The sequence below is a fragment of the Simochromis diagramma genome, unplaced genomic scaffold (genome assembly GCF_900408965.1).
Source record: "Simochromis diagramma unplaced genomic scaffold, fSimDia1.1 OVJJ01000304.1, whole genome shotgun sequence".
Lineage (NCBI taxonomy): Eukaryota > Metazoa > Chordata > Actinopteri > Cichliformes > Cichlidae > Simochromis > Simochromis diagramma.
Genome location: NW_024387030.1, coordinates 2,987,138 through 3,009,767, shown reverse-complemented (window position 1 = coordinate 3,009,767; position 22,630 = coordinate 2,987,138). Strand labels below are relative to the sequence as shown.

At 40.6% G+C, this 22,630-nt stretch overlaps 1 protein-coding gene across 3 annotated transcripts in view; it reads right to left on the bottom strand.

The window, feature by feature from the left end:
- Positions 1-22,630, bottom strand: part of kif6 (kinesin family member 6) — a 77,335-nt gene that overhangs the window by 43,108 nt on the left and 11,597 nt on the right. For all 3 annotated transcript variants that reach the window (XM_040041871.1, XM_040041869.1, XM_040041868.1), the window contains exons 4-9: positions 15,760-15,907; positions 15,469-15,578; positions 11,524-11,653; positions 8,034-8,240; positions 5,967-6,110; positions 5,608-5,694 (exon numbers count right to left, since the gene is read on the bottom strand). In XM_040041871.1, coding sequence (XP_039897805.1) covers positions 5,608-5,694; positions 5,967-6,110; positions 8,034-8,240; positions 11,524-11,653; positions 15,469-15,578; positions 15,760-15,907 — 826 coding nt within the window. The remainder of the gene's footprint in view (positions 1-5,607; positions 5,695-5,966; positions 6,111-8,033; positions 8,241-11,523; positions 11,654-15,468; positions 15,579-15,759; positions 15,908-22,630) is intronic.

Here is a 22,630-nt window from a genome sequence, read left to right as displayed (position 1 = left end):
TATGTGCAGCGTTACACAGTGTGCCACTCACAAACATGCTGCTATTATGGGGCCTCTTTTATAAAGCAAGATTAGGCAAAATTTCCCATTACAACTAACTGTGTGCTAGGTTTTTATCCTCCACAACAAAATGCGAACACATGGGCTGAATTTCTTGTGTCATATGGCACTACTTTGGTATTACAGACTAAAACAAGAAGCACTACACTGAACCAGTGATTCCCACGCAGGAGTACGAGTAACCCAAGGGGTATACTACTAAAGCACCAACTTGGGGTACAAAGACATAGCTTTAGTGACATTTAATTAAAGAATGAAATGTAATGGAGCCATTTTAAGAGACATTAATTCTAGTTTTAATCATCTTATTTTTTATCCAAAATAACAGCATGAAAACTAGTGACACAGCTTGACAAAACTATGAATGAGCAGTTACAATTGATAATGTCTCATTACACTACATTCTAAAGATGCTCTATTGGATCTTAAGACGTTAGAGGCCCTTTCAGTACAGTGAACTTAATGCAAAATTCCCAAAAATGGTCAGCTGACCATATCTGGGGATGTGCATGGTCTCCAACCAATAGTCTTTAAATGCCGTGACATTTAAACAAAGGATTAAGAGGCCCAAGGTGTCCAAGTAAAATATCCCACACACCATTGCATCACCACCTGTCTCAACGGTTGATAAAAAGACAGATTAATGACCCAGGATTAAAAACCCCACGCGAGGATTTTCACACTAGCTTCCTGAACGTGTCTCTCTGAATGGTGATAAGCAGGCGTCTGTTGGAGTCACAGGTATGCGCTAATCAGAGCTGTCTTTTAAAGCTGGATGTTGTTTGCGTTTTTGTGAATACTGGCTTTAAGTTTAAGAGGGCCCCTAAGTTAACCTCTGCACAAATGCATAACCTCAAGCCAACATTTTTAACCCTTTTAAGAATTAAAGAAATATAAATAATGGGAGTATTAACACATAAATGCATCACTGAGATGTGACTGTTACAATAGCTGCTGACAATCTCCACTGATGAATGCAGATTGGGATCAGCCGGGTCTAAATGAAGGATTAACGCCAACATCAGTGCTCTTAGAGGAACTAACCGATGCAGCCTTATATGGTGCGGCCACTGTGGCTGACTTAATCATCATCACAGGTCACTTTCAACACCTCATTCTTTGCCTGTCAGTGAGCGACGTGTTCAGTGTTTTGTCTGGTCTGGCTGGTTTCCTGCTCCTCAGGATTTGAAGCCTGCAGGCTACAGTATAGGACCAGGACCAGACAAATCATTGTGAAAAGCAAACTTCAGGTTTTAAATCACCAAAGCCAGCGACTCCAAGACACAGTGCGCCTTCAGACGGGGCAGGCCAAAAATTGGAGTCAGTGTGTCCCCCCCAAACCACAATAAATGACATCACTCTATTCTGCATGCTGCGCTGCTGCTTGCTTTGCATTTTCCTCAGTAAACTGGGCCGAGAGATAGATGAGACAGAAGCAATGAACATAAAATGAGAAATACACTAAAAATCCATAAACAGAGACAAGAGGTTTGCCCACGGAGGTTGGATTTGCCTGGAGCTGTAACTGTGCCGGACCCGACTGGGAGCAGCCAGACACTGTCACAATTACTGAGCCGGCCGCAGACTCTCTTAAAAATACCTCTGTGGGGTTTGCAAATGGCTAGCCAAGTCTTAGCAGCAGCAGTAATACAGTAGCTGTCGATAGGTTGGGAGCAGAGGAAGTATATACAGGAGTGATGGCTCGCTACCATATATCTGCCCATTAGGCCTTTTTAACGACTACCAGGTCTGCAAACTGCAACAGTGGAAGGTGTGACAGGTATTCCAAAGTATCTAGTATAACTAGAATTACTATTTTGTTACTGTTTTTGAGAATTTAAATTAATTATTTCTGTGAGGCAAATAGTAGCTTTGCTAAGAACAGTGTTATATAGTTTACCACAAATAGTGAAGGAGGGGCATCGTGTCAGAGGTTAACCTGGCTGTGATTATGTGATTTCCTACTATTAGTGAATGAAATAATATGTAACAAAAAAGCCCCCAAGAGCTCAAAGCAGTCTCTAGGCTGCATTACCTTTTAAGCTAATAGTTGTTATGATCCTGGGTCGGTGATCCAGCATTTTGGTTTTTTGTGTTATCATTGAGCTTTGTTTTCTTCTAGGTTTTGACTGATAGGTTGATGGTTTGTTTTGTATTTCTAGTTCTCAGGTCCCTGTTTTCTGTCCCCTCTGTGTAGTTTCAAGTCTGTGCCCTTGAGCCAGGTGTATTTCTTGTTTTATTGTGAAGGTCCGTGTCTTATGTCAGTGTGTTGACTTTGCGTTTCCTCGTGTCTCGTTAGGTCTAATTTCTTCCGGCTGTGTTCCCACCTGTTCCTCGTACCCTCATGTTCTTGCCTGTGTATTTATAGCAGGTGTCCCCAATCCCAGTCCACGAGGGCCGGTGTCCCTGCAGGTTTTACATTTCACCCTGGGTCAACACACCTGAATCATATGATTAGTTCATTACCAGGCCTCTGGAGAATTACAAGACATGTTGAGAAGGTAATTTATCCATTTAAATCAGCTGTGATGGATCAAGGACACATCTAAAACCTGCAGGGACACCGGCCCTCGTGGACTGGGATTGGGGACCCCTGATTTATAGTGTGTCTCCTCGTGTGCTCGTTGCTGATTTGTCTGTGTTTTTTCCTGCATCATTCTGTGTCATCTCCCCGCGTCTCCCTGCATTTCTGTTCAGGTTTCAGTTCTGCGTTTTGTTAGTTTTTTCCAGTTTAGGTTTTGCTTAGTTTCCGTCCACACCTTCGCTGTTTCTGTTTGTATGACCACCTTATGAATAAACTCACTTGCATCTCAGCTGCCTGCATCTTGGGTCCTAATTCTCCACCTCCACACGTCTGCCACGGCGGACGTGACAGTAGTATTGTATTTTCTATATATTCATGTTGTTTTCATTGCTTTTTTTAAACACACGTTTGTACTGATAATGACATGACTATTAACCGCACTGTAAACTGCAAGCTTTTTATACAATATTATGCGACAATGTATTTCTAACTAAGTAGGTAGCTCAATCGTTTTTACTTGACTTCTTTCTTCAAAGGTATTTTTGGATTTATTTAAAAGAAAGGCACATGTGAAATGTGATAGTTTGATGCAAATTATAACGTGATAAATAGAATCCCCATCTACCAGCACCATCTCCTACAAAAACAAAGGCAGTAGAATTTTAATCAAAGCTTTAAAGATAAAAGACATTTTAAGAAAGTTTGATCTTATTTGACCTTGAAGAGGTCAGTGATCCAAAGTAATGTGATATTTTGAATTGTCATATATCTTTGTCTTTACCTTTCCATATGTTGTCAATACAAAAAATGAGAGTAAGAAAATAGCTCTATACAGCATCGTCATCATTTTGACCTTGGGATCATCTAGTGACCTTGAAAGAGAGGTCAGGGGTCAAATATGAAATGAATATGAATATTACTTGTAAGAATCATATCTTGATACATTCTCAATCATCCAGGAAAGTAAATCTCCAAAAAGTTGATTCTGTTCATCTGGACGTAGCGTCCAGAAGAGCGTCCAGAAGAGCTACCTGGTCAGGTCAGGACTCTGCAGTCTATTTACACCTACAGGCCAGTGGACACTCTTTCAAGGATGAGGAAGTACGCATCCTGGACAGGGAGGAACGCTGGTTTGAGCGCGGAGTCAAGGAGGCCATTTACGTGAAAAGGGAAAGACCATCTCTGAATTGAGGAGGGGGCCTAAGGGTACATCTTTCGCCATCTTACAATGCTGTGATTGCAGCCATTCCCCAACTCTCTGTGAATGGTACTCATAGCCATTGATCAGTGGCCATTGATCAGTGGGTTTTGGTCAGTGGTTGTTGATCAATGGTCATGACAATTTGCATAATTAAGATTAAGGAACTGACCTCCCAGCCCATTGTTCCTTCAATGGGCTGGTTTCAGTTATTATTCAAATGTGCTGTTTATAAGATTGGGGAAACCTGCAGTCAGCTGAGACTGAAGAAGTCACTTGGATGAGTGACGAAACGTTTCTTCCACAAAACGCTACGTCCAGATGAACAGAATCAACTTTTTGGAGATGTAAGAATAATAGTTTCTAACTTATTATGCTTTTTGTCAGTTTTAAACCAATAAATCATTAAATTGACCTTGAAGACCTCAGTGGATGAAAGGCAAATTTCAATGGATTGTTAACATGACCCCACTCTCAACACGTTCTCACTCCCAAAGCGTAACATTTTACGCTAGGTGACAAATCGTCAATATATTACGCTTCCGAGATCGGAAAAATGAGGAAACATGAGAACCGTTTGGAATGAATCTACGCATGTACGTTCATTTTGCTTAAATCGCTTTGGAAAACACTATCTAACGTCATTAAAGCGCTGGTTAAGAAGTGAACTCTGAGCCTGTCTCCAGCCGGAGACAGGAAGGGCACTGTCCATCCCCCCCGGAAAAAGTTCTGGGAATTGCTCTTCCCTCAGCGGAGCATGGTCCACTGTAAGGCACTCATCTCCTCCTGATGAGCCCTGTTTTTTCGTTAGTTTTTGTCCTGTGTTGCTACTTATTTGTGTAGAGTTTATATCCCCTGTAGGCTTTGTTATTATAAGTAAATAAAATTGATTGTTATCAGGTATGTGATTAATGAGTGTATTTTAGGGATAAGGTTAGGGTTAGGGCTGAAATACATGGCTGGATTGTGTATTACCGCGGGACTGTCATTCTACTGGATTTCATCCATAACCCGGTGCGTAGCATAAGACTGCAGACGGTCACCTTTCGCGTTCCTCAGGAACGCCGCAGGACTTGACAAATCGTCAGTATATAATGCCTCGGGAGTGAGAACGGGCTGCCACTCTACACCCCTACAAGTTTTAACCAGAATTTATTCAAAACTTCCCGAGGTATCGGTTATTCCTTGCTAAAATAATAATTAGTATTATTAGTTAATCCCAAATATAAAGATACCAAATAAAAATAATGATGTTCAGCCCACTACCCACTCTTGGTTTTAAGAAAAATGTCTCCTCATAACTACATCTGGGGAAACACTACTCAGTGAGGAGTGCAATGTGTAATTTCTGCTTCCTTGCATGACTGTGTGCAAGGACATATGTATACACCAGCTGAATATTTTCTCAAGAGGCTGGGAATTATTGGGAGAGAATATGCCATAACAGAATTGGAGGCATGTAAACAAGACAGAGAGAGATTGCAAACAGGACGTGTGAGCAGTCTAAATATCACAAGATGGACGGGCGTCCACGTGTTGAGGGTGGAAAACGGCTTCTTTCAGACTGACTGTGTCACAATGGAAAAACTAACTTGGTGCTGGAAACCCAAAGAGGACACTTAAGCACATGGTGGGTTACACTTAGTTTAGAAACTGGATTCTCACTGCCGTTCATTTGCCGATCAATTTAAGGTCTGGAAGCTTAAGGGAGGGTCTGGCCAAACTAAAACGGCACATTAAGTCATAGATCTGTGGTGTGATTGTGCAGCTCAGCGTCAGAATTCCGAGGGCCTGGCGAAGCAGCGCGAGCGTCTGATTGTCTCACCAGCGCAGGATCCAGTTCTTCGTTCAGTATCGCCTCGTTCTTGATGACAGCCACACGCTGTGCGAAGCGACACGTCGAGATGGACTCCTGAGGAAAACAGTTTGAAAAATCTGTCAGTGATCCGATCTGTCAATAGGAGGGAAAAAAATGAATAACCCTGATTACACCATAATTTAGTAATCATGTGATACTGTACATTTCCTCAAAGGAATGCATGCAGAGACTCAACAAAGGTAACAACACTTTCTCTACGAAGCCCACCGACAAAAGTAGTGTCCTAAAACTACAATAAAGTATTGTTTTTTGAGGGAATCTAAGAGACTTGTGTCTGAACATGTCCTCATTGTAACCATGCTTACCTCGAGGTTCCTTCTCTCAACTGCCATAGTGGCAATCATGGTGGTCATGCAGTTGCCCCCAAGACTGTCCCTCAGAACAGACGTTAACATGGAGTTTCTGTAGGGAATATGGGAACGATTCTTCTCTGACAGTGCTATGATGACCTGAGGAAGAGAAAAGTGCTGACATGACTGAGAAATACCACGCAAACCAGGGAAAAGTCGGCACACGGCTCATGATTCAAAAGGCTGCCATTATTTTTGCATTATTTCTACAGTGTTAATCACATCTTCACTACATGAGACCTTTCTATCTGTACGCTGCTTACAGAATTCTACTGGCCAATCAGATATACCTCTGTATGAAGAGCCGACGAGGGACGAACTGCAAAATAAAAATCTTGAAAACAAAAATCGGGCATTCTCAGCCAACAGTTTAGCTTTTTAATATGTAGACTGGAAATGTCCACGCCCAAATCCTACAAATATGGGCCATTAACCCCCCCCCCTTCCCAGAGACTAAAAGACTACATACACAGAAAAAGGGTAAAAGTCATGTTTTGAGTAGCATTGTTGGGTTTATTACCAATGGGCTTAGAAAGCTTAAAAATTAAGCCACTGATGAAGTGGCAAAAATTGCAGTTTTTCTAATGGCCACTTGAAGCTGACTCCAAAATCCCTTTAGACTTTCATGTTAAGATTTCCAACTTTACAGCATTAAAGAGCCTATTTAAAGCCTGGCCTCTTTTTTGACCTCTATGGATACGTTTTAACACTTGCAAGTGAATATTATTTATAACTGCTTAACATGGATAACTGAGATAGGTGTGCTGACACAGTCTGCCAGCCTTCATCCATTAGGTTGGCCATTAAACTACATCTTTTCACAGTGTGTGTGTGTGTGTGTGTGTGTGTGTGTGTGTGTGTGTGTGCAGTTGATGCCATTTGGAGCATTTTCAATGGCTTATCTGTGGTATAGAGCAGCGGTCCCCAACCTTTTTTGCGCCACGGACCGGTTTATGCCCGACAATATTTTCATGGACCGGCCTTTAAGGTGTCACGGATAAATACAACAAAATAAAACTAAGTACCGGTACCGAAAAAAAGAAAATTTATTCATAACACACGTGAAAAGACCAAGGAAAACCGAGTAAACGATAAAAACGATAACAAAATAACGCTGAAAACCGATAAAACCCTGAAAACTATACATTTCACACCTGAACCTCAACTCTCGCGGCCCGGTACCGAACGACTCACGGACCGGTACCGGTCCGAGGCCCGGGGGTTGGGGACCGCTGGTATAGAGCATCCAAGCAGTCTATGCTTCAGTTTAGTGAGTAAAATTCAACCATTTTATTAGTCCTTTATTTGTTACCTGTTACTCAATATGTGTGTCTGTGCATTGCATCTGTTCAGTTTATGAATGCAGTTTGCTAACCAAACTGCCTCCATTCTCAACAATGTAATGAATTGTACATCAATTGTTACGCTTTAAAAAAGCAATATTCTACACTACTTATTTACTCGATGTAGAAAGTAATTTATTTCTCTACTAGTTTTGCAGTACTCTGCAAAATCCCCAGGGATAAACTGTCAACCTGGCGGAGTGTGCACGATATCATAGGAAACACACTGCAGCCACTCTCAGTATATGAGTGCACAGTGTCTTTGAGTCAGCCCAGGGCTTCAAAACGGGCCTTCACAAATCAGTGGGAGATTTCACAGTGGCTATTTCCATCTTTTTTTATCCAGTCAATGTTATTAACTCACAGGGAGTAGTACAAATGAAGCAACTGAAGTCCTTGGGGAAAGAGCTAAATTTCTGTTTGGTATCAGTAACAAGAAAACAAACATTATATCAACAAAACAAAAAACAAAGAAAGAAACAAAAAAAGCAACATTTTACAACTTCAACCTAAAGCGCTCTCCATCTATGCAAGATAGCATGGGTGCTGTGTAGGAGTAAAGTCAGTTTCAAACATTATATATATTATAACAAACTGATAGATTATATCTTTACACTAAACATGTTTTTTCTTTAAATTCTAATCTGTATTACTATATAACAAAGAAAAAAAAGCCTACCTGTTCCAGGTAATGGAGAGAGAGGTTGATATACTTTGCATCGGTGAGCAGCTGCCCATTTAAACCAGTCTTGCTAACTCGGTCCGATCCTGCCAGATCCACCAGGTGGAGCTTGGATCGCCGCAGGGTGGCTGAACCAGGTTCACGCCTGCATAGGTGCACAGTGAATATACAGTGGGAACGAGTGGACGCCTGGTTCATGGGAGTCTGAGGATGACAAAAGTGGTCAAGTGACAAGAACAGATTTTAAAATAATGTTGCAGTTGCAGGTTTGTGAGAGAGTAATAATCCTGAATCCTGATAAACTGGCACACATGGTGAAACCAGAAAAACAAAGGGGGGAATTAATTCTTCATTTCTGGTATTTTCCAATTCAAACAACAACAAAAAAACACGTTCCCTTTGATTCTTATTTTTTTCTTGTTCCCACTCATTTATAGATCAAAGTCACAGCATGTGTAACCAATGCGCGGTGAACACATGGTAGCGGCTTGACAAAAGCTGAGGCTGATTTTCAGAAGGCCACTGGAACAGCAGAAAGCAGGTTGAGACCAGAAGGAGACAGAAATAGAGCATGAGTCACTCTGCACAAACAAGTTTTATTAACTAGAGGAGGATGAGGGCATTGCTGACAGAATAAACAGAGGAAATGGACGACATTCACTGACATAGCGCTGAGCATGCACTTCTTGCAGTTTGAACACATGATGCAGGTTTTATTAAGCAGCTTTTAATTAGAAAGGAGGTGTCATCTCATCTTGTAACTCTCAGTCATCTAAGATATTGACATGAGCCACTTTTTCTCTCTGCTAAAAAAGATCACCATAGACAGTCTAAAAAAGCTGCTCTGACTCTGACTTACTCTCGGCACAAAAGTGCCAACACCTGACTGTTAGGGTCATGACAGCTAGTGACAGATCTTTCACTATCTTAACCCTCTGCTGTCATCCCTTTCCTCAGTGCAAATTCCCTTCACTCTACACATGTCTATCTTTTCTCCATATTGTATCCCCAAAGTAACGTGAGGCAGCTCTTATATGTTGAGCTGGGATCACATTTCTAATAGTTTTGCATAATGGGTCAAGGTTGGGGATAGTGTGTCCATGCTAAATTAGAGAATTTACTTCAGGAACCCTTTTCCATCTGTAGTCTTGTGGATATGGATATATGTTGTGGGACCTACCATGTAGACAGATGGAAAACTTGAGGTGGAAAACAGAGCAGTGATGTAAATGAAAAGTAAGGATGATTATTAAATCAGAAAAAGCAAGACAGGGAGAAGCTGGCACAAGGGAGGCTTGCAGATGCACAGCAAGCTAAAGATGTTTAAATATAGAAAGCATAAATGCTCAGGTTATATCCTGTCTTTTGCCCTGTGGCATCTGGAATGGGCTTCAGCCCCCCCTTCCCGACAGGAGGAAAATGGATTGATGATAGGATGGATGAATGAACAGATGGATCATAGTTCCAGAAGTCATAGAGTAACTTAGCATATAAGCATGCAGGCACACTGGGGACACAATGGATATTAATAGTTATAAACAATGTGTCCACAGGGGAAAGTATCCCTATTCAAAACATATAAACTATGGAGTAACATCAGTAAAGTACAAGTTGTCCTCAATGGAGTCATATCCTTTATTCTCACACATGCAGACCTTATGTTAACCTCACACTAACCACACACAGTGTCGCAGGGGATCAACAGAAAGTGGTGCTACAAACTGCTAAATATATAGAGTTTTCTGATCCAAAATACTCAGAGGGAAGCTGAAATTTGGCTATTTGTGTACAAACATGTAAATAATTTTGATTCTGATTGGATTCTATTCTGCTTCTATGCACCCAGCTCACCCCCATAAGTTGGAGGGGAAATCTGAGAGAAGAGGAGAGGTCTAAGTCCGACATCGATGTGAAGCCGAAACAGAAAAGAGCAAATGAGAGGAAACCTTTCCTTGCGAAGCTAAGGTGCGTTTTTTTTTTAAAGTCCTGTTCAATAAAGTTGTGGAGGGGATTGTAAAGTCTCAAACCGAGTGAGCTCACTGCCTGCGGAGTGCGATGTGATCCGATGTGTCATCTATTAGCCACATGGCTGGGAGTAACAGAAGAAAGAAAGCATTGCTTTATTGGAGGGTCTGCATGGAGCAAGGACTTGATTCTGGCAGAGACCATTTGACCATGTGGAGGGTTCTTTGTTTGCTTCAGGCTCAAGAGAAACCTTCCTGTGATGAAGTCCCAAAGAGGACGAGTCAACAAAAGTCTGAATGTGGGTGGACAGCGGTGGGGTCTCCCCTGCTGCACATCGCAACCCTTTCAAAGTTTTATAATGAGACTTCTGAGAATGTGTTTGCACTGAAATATCCCTGAAGGTTTCACGGCAATTGACATAGGAAGCGTGTCAACCAAACAGATGCAAAACAAATGTAATATTGTTCAGGGTCCGGGCTCTGACACTGAGGGGGTCATAGAAAGATCACATACAGAGTTATTTTCCACTCTTTGTGATTGTCCCACCGCCATTAATATAACCTCTGCTGAATTAGTCTCACCTGTGATCAAGTATTCTGTCCATCTCATTACTAGACTCTTATGTTTAACCACGTCTGTCGCCAAACAGACTTGTTCTTGTCATAGTCGAGCAGGTGCTGTATTGAATTGAATTTTTCTTCCCTCATATTTTTAATTCCGCTGAATCCTTAATGTCCTTATTGCAGAACCTTTTGCTTGTTTCGTGGTTTTTAAATGCTTAAATTGGTGCTGCTCTCTCTGTCTCACATGTTTGTGTTACAATTCCTGTCTAGATGAGGCTCAGTGGAATAACTGCATTATTTGATGTTCATATTTTCCCTCATTTTGTGATACTCGTATGAAACACTACCTACTAAACATATAAAAAGTTCCAGAAACTCAATCTTAGATCCTGAAACATCTACTATATTTTTTTTTACTTTGGTTTTGTTTCATGATAGCATCACAGCCGCACACAAAAAAAGACTTCAACATTCTCATTAAGACTAAAGAGCCTGCCTGTTTGAAACCTGATTATCCTGTTCACTTTTACTGTCTGCTATTTACTTACAAACTACCGACACGAGCAAACGAGGTCAGATCAGCCTTTTGCTCCAAAGCTCAGGTTGCAAAGCAAAAGCTGACCCACCGCATGTCTCATCAGCGTGGGGAGTCTGGGCGTCTGAGTGTGGAAAAAAACAACACCACAACATAAACATAAATTACAGAGAGAATGCTTGGTTTTACTGGGGAAAAACACGGTAAAAAGGACCACATGGGACCAAAATAATATTTTAGATGGGTCTTAAGGTACCTTTTAGAATGCATATTGCATTTGTGGACAAAAAATGCCTTTTATGCTGCTTACCCCGGTAGTGGTTAGCGATATTTTTGTATGCTGCCTACAATCCTAATTCTTAACACTGCTTTCATAGCATGTAAATTAAAAAGCAGAAGCCTTTATTTCCCTTTTTGCTCTTACTTCAGCGATCATACGATTGGTGTCACCAAGGAAGAGTAGATTTAGAGCCTCCTCCTCATTCACTGACTGCTGCAGGGACAGGTTCCTCAGATGGATGTTTTGGTCTTGATCCTCCATAATCATTACTTTTCTGAAAAAACAGAAAAAGAATCTTTATTGGGGGGAATTATCAAAGACAAATGACCAGAAATCAGACAAAACCCCCAATCATTCCAAGCAAAGCAATTACAAAAAAAGAATTATCTGAGTTATGTCATCCATTTCCCTCTCTTCACCAGGCGTCGCTCAGCTCTGAATCCAAACAAACCACACATGCATGTCAGTGTGGGCTGCGACCCACTTTGTGCTTAATCTATCTGGGAGTTCATGATTTGATAACAGACAGGGCTTGCTTTTAAAAACAAACAGGTGATTGGTTCTTGCCCACATCAGGCACCCTTTGAAATACGGTGCACTTAAGGAACCCCTGTGATCTCACCACATTATTTCCATCCCGCCACAGGGGCTGTGACACTATGGCTACTAGACTGACATGTCAAAGAGGGTGGAATGATACGCGAACACATGCAGACAATTATACTAACATGTGTAGGCAATTGAGGTGGTTTGATAAAACAGAATTAATCTTAATGTGATTAAAAGCTGTGGCCTGGCAGGGTTGTTTTCCTAAACAGCCACGCCAACCCGAAATATAAATGTTTATTGTATTTTTACAAAAACCGAGAATGGATTAAGGTAATTTGCAGACTTCTGGCATCGAGAGGGCGGAAAACTGAGTATGTGATGGAAATAATAAATAAAGAAGAGAATGGGGTACTGTAGGCAGTGAAAGAGAGACATCAGTCAGTGCCACAGCTTCTCCTTGAATCAGCAAGTGTGGCCAGAGCACAGTTAACAACGGGCACTGTCTATTTCCAGAAGACTGTGATTTGTGGGTATCTAAACCTTGAGCTGGATTCTCTGTGAATGGAGAGGAGAAACCTAAATCGAGCAAGTACATGAAAATACTGAATAACACTCTCAGAAACAGAGGTGACAGTAAAAGTCTATTTTTGCCTCTACATGGGTATAACCTAATTACTTAACTTTTCTGAGAAAAAAGGAACATGCAGGAACACATTTGCCTTGATTCTTCTAGATTTTAAGTTGCAAAAGCACAAGACCGACTGTTTTCAGTCTAAGGTAGCAAAAAATAATAGTTTTGCCGTAAGCAGTGTTGGTCAAGTTACTTGAAAAAAGTAATCAGTAACTAATTACTGATTACTTCCCCAAAAAAGTAATCCCGTTACTTTACTGATTACTTATTTTCAAAAGTAATTAATTACTTAGTTACTTAGTTACTTTTTAAAAACACGATTTACAACCTGAAGAGGTGATAAAGAAATAGATCTTTCAGCCCAATTCTACTTTTTCTGCATAATCCATCATACAAAATGTAATCAAATGGAAAAGTCTCTCTTTTTTTAACTTGTTTTTATCAGTTTTAATCTTTTAACTTTAAGCATCAAGCAAAAATTTAATTATATGCAACATTCTCTGACTTGAATAAATTAGTTTAACATTTAAACCTATTTTCTACACATTCCAGCACATAAAATAAAATATTTTTTGTGTTTACACTCACTCTTTCAAATCGATGCAAGTAAAACACAGCAGAACATAAATAAAGTCAAAGACTCAGTGGTCCTGTTGCTCTAGTTTCACCTGTAAAGCAGGAGCAGGGTAGGCAGAGGTTTACCCTGGTGCAGGTGTGCCGCGGTCAGTTGAAGAATCCGCGAGTTTCTCTGTGAGTTTCCCATTACGTTGTTGCGCACTCGGTGCTTGCTTAGAAGTTTAGGGGTTTTTTTCGCTGTAAAAAGAAGTTTTCTTCCCACGCACGATGGACGCTAATGTTTTTGTCACTTTTTATGGAATCAAAATCAAAGTAAGGTCAGTACTTCCACGCTTTAAACGCTGCACGCTCATACTCTCTCCCACAATCGATATATGATCCATTGTTGATCTGCACACAGCTGTTGTCACTAACGGTGCACTCGCTTACGTCACTGTCGTGAGACGTTCTCGCAAAAAAATCAGGGTTTTAGTAACGCAGTAACGCAGCGTTCCTACGGGAAAGTAACGGTAATCTAATTACCGTTTTTGCAATAGTAATCCCTTACGTTACTCGTTACTTGAAAAAAGTAATCAGATTACAGTAACGCGTTACAAGTAACGCGTTACAAGTAACGCGTTACTGCCATCTCTGGCCGTAAGTTGCATGAAATGTAATTTAAAGTAAAATGTAAGTTACATACATAAACCCTGTGAAATCAGCTGCTCTGCTGAACCGTTACTGCAGCCATCCTCAGTTACCTGTTGTATGTGGATCTTTCTGCATTCGGTTTTTAAACTGAAAAGCATGCTCTACTGGGTTCACATCAGGTGATTGTCTTGGCCTTTGAATAGCATCACATTTCCTTGCCTTGAGAAACTCTTGGGTAGCTTCTCTACTTTGCTTTGGACCATTATCTATTTGCACTGTCCAATCAGATTGCAGCATTTGGCTGAATCTGAGAAGAGCATAGACCTGTACACTTCAGAATCCATCCTGCTACTTCTAACAGCAGTCACATCATCAATAAACACTCCGCTGCATTGGCATGCCAGTGCCATAATATTGCTTCCACCATGTGTGATAGATGATATGGAATGCTTTGGATCACGAGTTGTTTCTTTCCGTCTCCGTACTTTTATTGTACCGTCATTCCCATTTAAATTCCTATTTAAATTCTTCAGTAAAAACATAGAAAGCACCCAAGGTACCAATGCCCGCTTTTGTAACTGTCATGGACACTTAATTGTTACAATTTTCTACTGAATCTAGAATATATCCCATCATACCAAATGTCATAGAAAGACTGTTATAAACAGCTATGACAACGAGAACATGAAACTGAATAGGAACATGTGAAACATGGACGTGAAGTAAACTAAACCTGACATGAACATGAACATGAACAGTAGAAAGTAAGACTCTGTAAACAGACGACCCAACAATGAACAGAGGAAGACAGAGGACTTAGATACACAGAAGGATAATGAGGGAAGTGGACACACCTGGGGAGACAACTCTGACACAAATGAACAAAACGCCAGAGGGGAAGCAAAACTAAACACACTGAACATGGAAACAGAAGACTTTCAAAATAAAAGAGGAAACATGGAGAGATATGAACTGGGACATGCAAGCTTGATATAAGAGACAGAGAGAGGGAGCGAGAGGGACACAGAGGAGAGAAAATACAAACTAAAGAGAGAATACTGGGTCGCAGACCTAGTCCCCTGACTATGTGCTTCAATTTACATGGAATGAGCCAGGTACAATATAGTCACAACTACTGATAAGTCCTATCATGGGTTCAATGGCAATACCTCAGAAGGTCCCACTAAAGGTAAAATAAAGTGAATGAATATAAATATTGTGTGTGACACAAACACAATAGGCAAAAAATTAAATGCACAGACCAGCGTCTAGACAGATGGAAATTAGGATTGCAAAGAAAGATGGAGGCAAAGTAAAAAAGAGGATCACGACGGAAAGGAACAAACAAACAAGAAAAAGGTTCTGAGTAAAGCAACAAAAGAGCCCATGAAATACTGCAAACAAATGGCAGATGGACAAAAAAAGACCGGCTGCAATGACCAGCTTTGAAAAACTATTTATCCACATGACTCTTTTGCTCTCCTGCAGTCTGCCACCAGGTTGACCACATCCATTGCGGTCCCACAGCCTCATTATGTCAGCTGGCAGTTCATAGTGGGCTGCTAAACACTAGAGTCTCCATATTTCACCACACAATAACTGTGAGCCAGGCTGAGGTGGCTAAATTAAAGTTAAAATATACACCATATGACCCTAGTTGTTGACATGTGCAACCGCTTAAAAATAAGAAAATGGGCACTGACGGTAGGTCTTCCAGTCGAGATGCTTCATGTCGGGAATCCAGAAGGTCGTATCCCATCTCATTGTAGATCTCCAGATAAGAGATATGTGTGGTATAAACCATGCTGCTGTCCTGTGGAGCACCAATAAATCACATAAAAGATTTACATATTTTTGACATTTTTCTGAAGCTAATAATAATAATAATAATAATAATAATAATAATAATAATAATAATAATAGGTAAAAAGATGATTGTTATGTTCTGCACATAATCAACTGAAAAACAGGCAAATGAACAACAGTTTGCTGACCTGGCTGAACCGTTCATATAGGTAGGAAAGGGTGCGAGGAATAATCCCACGATCGCTGTACCGCTCAGCCCCTCCTGTGATGGTAAAGGTCTTCCCGCTTCCCGTCTGGCCGTATGCAAATATGGTGCCATTATAGCCAGCCAACACACTGCAAAGACACCCACATTATTAGCACAGTTTTCGCAAATAATTCAAGCTAAAGTCAAAAAATAAAAGTACTACCATGTAAATGAGCCATTAAATATCTATTACTAATGCCATGTTTATACTTTTCAAGTTGTGCTTGACTCCTTTCTCTAAAAGTTGAAGGCACACAAATACATAAACACAGGTGACAAATTAAAGTAAAAGAAAGCTCCTTGGCATTGAATATATTCTTTCAAAACACATGATAGTGGTGGACGGTGCACTAATATCTCCCAATAGTTTCTTCATCTGATCAATATGAAGGCCATCATTCACATAAAGCTAAAACAGCTTTATCGAGTGAACTGAAGGGCCAAGTATAAGATAAATGACAGCTGTCTCTTGAACTGTAAATCATGCAGAGTTGCTCTAGTAGAGTCTAGCCATAAAAATATATTTCTGAATGACCAGAATAGGTCCACTTTGAAGTCTGGAAGTCTTTGAAGTGGCACAAACCTGTGAACAATACTTTTTCATTTTTAAAGAAAACTGTAACTTAGCCCACCCTGTCCTGTCCCACTGACGTGCTCTCACTTTTCCTTTATAAGGACCTCTGGAAGGAACAAGATCACACTTCTATCTGCACTTGGGGCTTGGTACCCAGTGCAGAACAGCAAAGTGAACTGGACTCAAATTTCTTGTCTGTGTGCACAACTTGGCCAAATGTGGATGTTTCTAATTCTGATGGCCTTAAATTTTTCAAATTTTAGTAAACTGAGGTTATTGTGTTCACTTCCAGATGTGGTTGTGTCACGCCTCTCTTGGACCTGGGCCCTTTGCAGCTGTATATAATATCAGCAGTAACGAACCTCAGTAATGCTCACAGTTATGCTCATCTTTTAACGGGTACACACAAACATGAGCACATTTACTCCATCGTGGCTTCCTGCCACTGATTTCCCATTAATTTTAGGGCCCATTTTAAGTTTTATTATTTGTTTTTATAACTTTTAATAGATCAGCACCAACTTACATATGTAAGCTGCTGACTGCAAGAGTCCCATTGAGGTCGGTGAGGTCAGTGGACCAGCTGCTCCTTGGAGTCCCTGAAGCTTGACTCAAAACAAAAGGTAACTGAGTTTTTTCAGCCACAGATGATCCCCTCATTTTTTGCTCCTTGCCTTTTAACTCAGAATGAGAGTGGTGTCTTCTTGCCTTTTGTTTCTTGTCATTTTCATTGCTTTGCTGTGCTGTTTTGGTCCTATAAATAAAACTGGATTTGGTTGGACTTCCCTAAATGTCACCAGTTCTTGCTCATACGCCTCCAATGACATCAGCATTTTAAATCTGAAAAAGACCATTGACTGTACTCTTCAGCAGACACCAGAGGCCTTTGTTAATTGAATGTGACACTTCAAATCCACAGGAACGGATGGCGACGGCGAGCAGAGAACTGCAATGGCGACAGATATCTGCCGGTGAAGGAGGAATGTGTTGGAGTGACAGAAAGAGCCCAAAACCACTCAGCTGTAGCAGGTCCGGTAAATTTTGGTTTGGCACAGAAATGTCCTTCTGCACGTGCTCAGGGCCATGGAAACCAATGGTATTCAGCTATGTCTGAATGAAATGAACATCTAAAAATGATAGAGCTCACATGAGACAAAATTTATAGGCAAAACAAATTTTGTGTCTTCTTGGAAATAAACCAGCTAGTAATGGTAAAATGACAGAGGGGCCTCTGACACGCGAGCTTGGATCAAAGGTGTGGGTATCCTGTGTGCTCCTGACTCTGCCAATAGCAAGGAAAAAGGATATCTTTACACTATATTTTTCGAGATGAATTATAAACGAACTTAAGCCTCGCACTTATTCTAATGGTGTAGGCGAGCCAAGGTTTGAGCAACGTGTGGGTTTCCTTCCCTGTGTTCCACACCCTGTACGAAAAGGGCGAGGGAAAAAACTGCATCTCAGTTAAAATAAAACACTGGGTCCACTTATGAGAACGGCGGTTGGTTGGTCAGCCAACGGGCGTCCATTTAATCTACTGTGAGTCATGGAAGTGATTGGCAGGCGTGGGGAAAAGACACTGGCTCAGTGTTTAGCTTAATGTCAGTACTAATGATGCGGCCTGGGCCCTGCCACTGAGGCTTGGGTGTTTCCCAATGCTTGTTCCTGTTTACACCTCAACTTTCCTGGAGATTGGAGAGTGATCACTCAAAAGATCCTTGTTCTTTCTGTTGTTTAAATGCGAAGCTGTGTGTCCAACCTCTTCAGGTGCAAAGATAAAACTGAACAGACCCTAACTGAACTTCAGCAGCAGGTTTCACAGCCTTGTGAAATAGATTACTGTCCTGATAGAGGGTTTGACGTGTCAGCCCGACATCATTTCACTGGCTCGTCCCTTTGTGGAGCTATTAATGCTGGTTTGTTTTTAAACTACTGTGCTGGAGTTGAAATAACTGGTTCCAGTTACACAACAGCACAGACACAGACTTTAGTGCAAGTAAACGAGTTAGAGCTTTTGGCTAAACTTGAAGTGTGCCAAGTATGACAGAGCACCAACCAAAACAGCAACCTGACAGTTACTGCTAGCCGAGATGATAGGCAGCCGAGTTTTAGTGCAACAACAGCGAAACTGCTGCAAATTCCTGAATGAAACAGAATAAGTTCAGTAGATATGTAGTGCTTTTGCAGATCTAACTTATGTTCGTCACCACAACAGGTCACAAAGAGGGTCAGATCCCAACTCAATTCAGCCCAACTCCTTTTAAACAAATGATCACCGTTTCTTAAATACCATTCATCGTTTTAACCATGACTGTCAGCTTAATACCTTCATGTAGGTTAACTTCCTTTTCACTAGCGTTTCGCCTGTTTATCTCTTATATTTAGCTAAATATTTTGTTTGTGTCAAGGTCTGTGCTCTATCAAGACCATGTGAAGGTTGAAGTGTGGACCCAAAAGCAGACACGCGAAAACAAAACTTGATTTCCACAAAGAGTGAGCTGTTTATTAGAAACTGGGAAGCAAAAAACAAACAAAAACAAAAACGAAAGGCAGGAGAAAACAAACACAAAACTAACATGGGGGGACTTGAGCTTGACACATGACAAACAGACGACCAAACAAAGGGAAACTGACACAATATATACACAGAAGGTAATGAGGGAATGTGCAACAGGAGGGAAACACAGCTGGAACTAATCTGATGTAACGAGACAGGGAGGAAGCAAAACTAAATACCCTAAACACAGAACATGGGCCTATCAAAATAAAACATCAACCACAACAAATATGGAGACGAGGACTTAACACTTAGGCCGGGGGAGAAACAGCCATGGGGACACGACTGACTGGGGACACAGAGAGGGAACAGTTACTACTACAGTCACTAAAGCAGGGCGATATGACCTTATGATATACATTTGAAAATTTGCGATAACGATATAACTGACGATATAATTGACACTAGACAAACTAGTTTACAACTCCACAACTTTATTAGTGCAAAAAAAAAAATCAATGCATTTTCACTTAAACAAGCAGCTGTTTTTTATGTGCATTAAAGTTCATATAAAAATTTAACAGTGCAAATGCAAATTCCTTGCTGACAGTTAAACCAAAAGGCATTTCCAGTGGAAATTGGCTGACATATCCTCAGCATAACCATGTATAATATCCACAAAACTTAAAGAGGTTATACACTCACAATACTGTAATATTATGTTGAAGCACAGTACGTATCACTCCGCGAGGCTACTGCTTCCGATAGCCGTAATGCTCCGACAATCCATCAAGCGGTGCGGTTCGTAGCTTAGCAAAGTCGTACTAAAACATTTGACAGATTTTCGAGCGCCGTGTACATAAAATCGTTTCGAGGTCAGTAAACACAACCAGAATTCATAGATAAGGCACACGGGATTATAAGGGGCACTCTTGATTTTCAGAAAAATCAAAGGATTGATTTTAAGTGTATTTTCCAAAAAAACACGGTAATAACGACGGCCCGCTAGCACGCTCTACCAAAAATAGTGCTTTGTTGTGTATCTGACGGACGAAAGCTAAACCAGTTCCACACCACTGAAGTTGCAGCATTTTTACAAACCAATTCTGGTTCATCCGTTTCATTCAACGATCCGCTTTCACCCTTCTCATTCTCCGCCATGCTTTTTCCGCCATGTGCGTATGAAAACAAAGGCACTGCGCATGCGCTTTTTACCCATACTCTATCGCAATATTTCATTTTCTTATTGTTGCCCAACATTATACCAGTATTACCGTGAACGGTATGATATGGCCCAGTCCTAACAGTCACAGGAAAAAAAAAAAAAAGTACCTTTTTCAATTCTAAGATATTTTCAGGTCTGTTCAGATGGAACTTTGCGAACCTAAACCTGCCATGTTCTTTTTAGAGAAAAGACGCTTTCTCCCTTCCAAACAACACATGCTTGTTCAGTGTTGTTCAGTGTGCTTCCATGAACTTTAACATTCAACTAACTGATACCTGTACAGTCTGAGTCAGCTTTGTGCGGTTTCTCTAAGCAAAACAAGAAGCTGAGCCTGGGATTGTCCAGTGTCTTGAATGTTTTCCACTTGTGAATAATCTTTCTCACTGCAGAATGATAGACTTTAGAAATGGCATTATAACCTTTCCGAGACTGATGTGCAGCAGCATTTTTCTGAAGCCTGCATTACTCATTATGTTTACTGGACACCTGTTTTTACTCACATGCAATGTGTTTGTAATGTGCTTGTGCACTAGATGCTCACATGCTGCTCAGACATACTTTTATGTACGTCTGAGTTGATGTTAGATGATTCATATTAGCAACCATTGCTCGGCCTTCATGCATTCATTATGCTGCTGTTTATGTTGTGTTTTCAAGAAGTTGAAGTTAGTTGTGTTCCTTTGGAAATCAGACAGAACTTTACAGCACTCGGCCTATGTTGTGTTCTTGATTTCCAATTAACAGACCTTGATGTGTTTTCAGGGACAACCTCATTGCCTGCTGGCTTGCTAGACATTTGACTTTTCTTTTGATGGCAAGGCAAGGCAAGGCAAATTTATTTGTATAGCACAATTCAACAACAAGGTGATTCAAAGTGCTTTACAGAGACATTAGAAACAAAAACAAATAAAAAGCATGATTTAAAATTGATTAAAACAAGCAAACTAACTAACTAACTAATTAACAAACAAACAAACAAACAAAACAGTATATAAAATCAAAACAGATAAAATCAGAACAATAGATAAAATCAGTAGTTAATGTAAGTTTTGAAATTTAAGCTTAAAAGTGTGGATTTGGTGCTTTATTCAAATGCAGCTGAGAATAGGTGAGTCTTCAACCTGGATTTAAATAAACTGAGTGTTTCAGCTGATCTGAGGCTTTCTGGGAGTTTGTTCCAGATATAAGGAGCATAAAAGCTGAATGCAGCTTCTCCGTGTCTGGTTCTGACTCTGGGAACTGATAAAAGACCGGATCCAGATGACCTGAGGGATCTGGAAGGTTCATACTGGGTCAGGAGGTCACTGATGTATTTTGGTCCTAAACCATTCAGAGCTTTATAGACCAGCATCAGAACTTTAAAGTCTATCCTCTGACGGACAGGCAGCCAGTGTAAAGACCTCAGAGCTGGACTGATGTGGTCCACTTTTTTGGTCTTAGTGAGGACTCGAGCAGCAGAGTTCTGAATGAGCTGTAGTTGTCTGACTGATTTTTTAGGTAGACCTGTAAAGATGCTGTTACAGTAATCAAGCCTACTAAAGATGAATGCATGGACTAGTTTTTCCAGGTCCTGTTGAGACATCAGATCTTTTATCCTTGAAATATTCTTGAGGTGATAGTAAGCTGACTTTGTTATTGTCTTAATGTGTTTTTCTAAGTTTAGGTCTGCATCCATCACTACACCCAAATTTCTCGCCTGGTTTGTGGTTTTTAGATGTATAGATTGAAGTTCTCTGGTGACCTGTAATCGTTTTTCTTTGGCGCCAAAGACTATTACCTCAGGTTTTGTTTTTGTTTAGCTGGAGAAAATTGTGGCACAACCAGTCATTAATTTCCTCAATGCATTTACCAAGAGCCTGTACAGGGCCTTGGTCTCCTGGTGACATTGTGATATATATTTGTGTGTCATCTGCATAGCTGTGGTAGTTTATTTTGTTGTTCTTTATAATCTGTGCCAGTGGGAGCATGTAAATGTTAAACAGAGGGGGTCCCAAGATGGAACCTTGGGGAACTCCACATGTGATACTTGTCTGCTCAGATGTGAAGTTACCTATTGATACAAAGTATTTCCTGTTTTCTAAGTATGTTTTGAACCAGTTTAGTACAGTTCCTGAAAGACCTGTCCAGTTCTCCAGTCGTTTGAGTAATATGTTGTGGTCAACTGTATCAAATGCTGCACTGAGATCCAGTAAAACTAAGACTGACATTTTTCCACTGTCTGTATTCAGACATATGTCATTGAACACTTTGGTCAGAGCGGTTTCAGTGCTGTGATTCTGTCTAAAACCTGACTGGAAGGCATCGTAGCAGTTATTCTGTTTTAAGAAGTAATTGAGCTGTTGAGAAACTGCTTTTTCAATGATCTTACTTAAAAATGGGAGATTTGAGATCGGCCTGTAGTTGTTCATTTGTGTCTTGTCAAGATTGTCCTTTTTCAGTATAGGTTTTATTACAGCAGTTTTTAGTGATTCTGGAAACACACCTGATATTAAAGAAAAGTTGACGATCTGTAACAG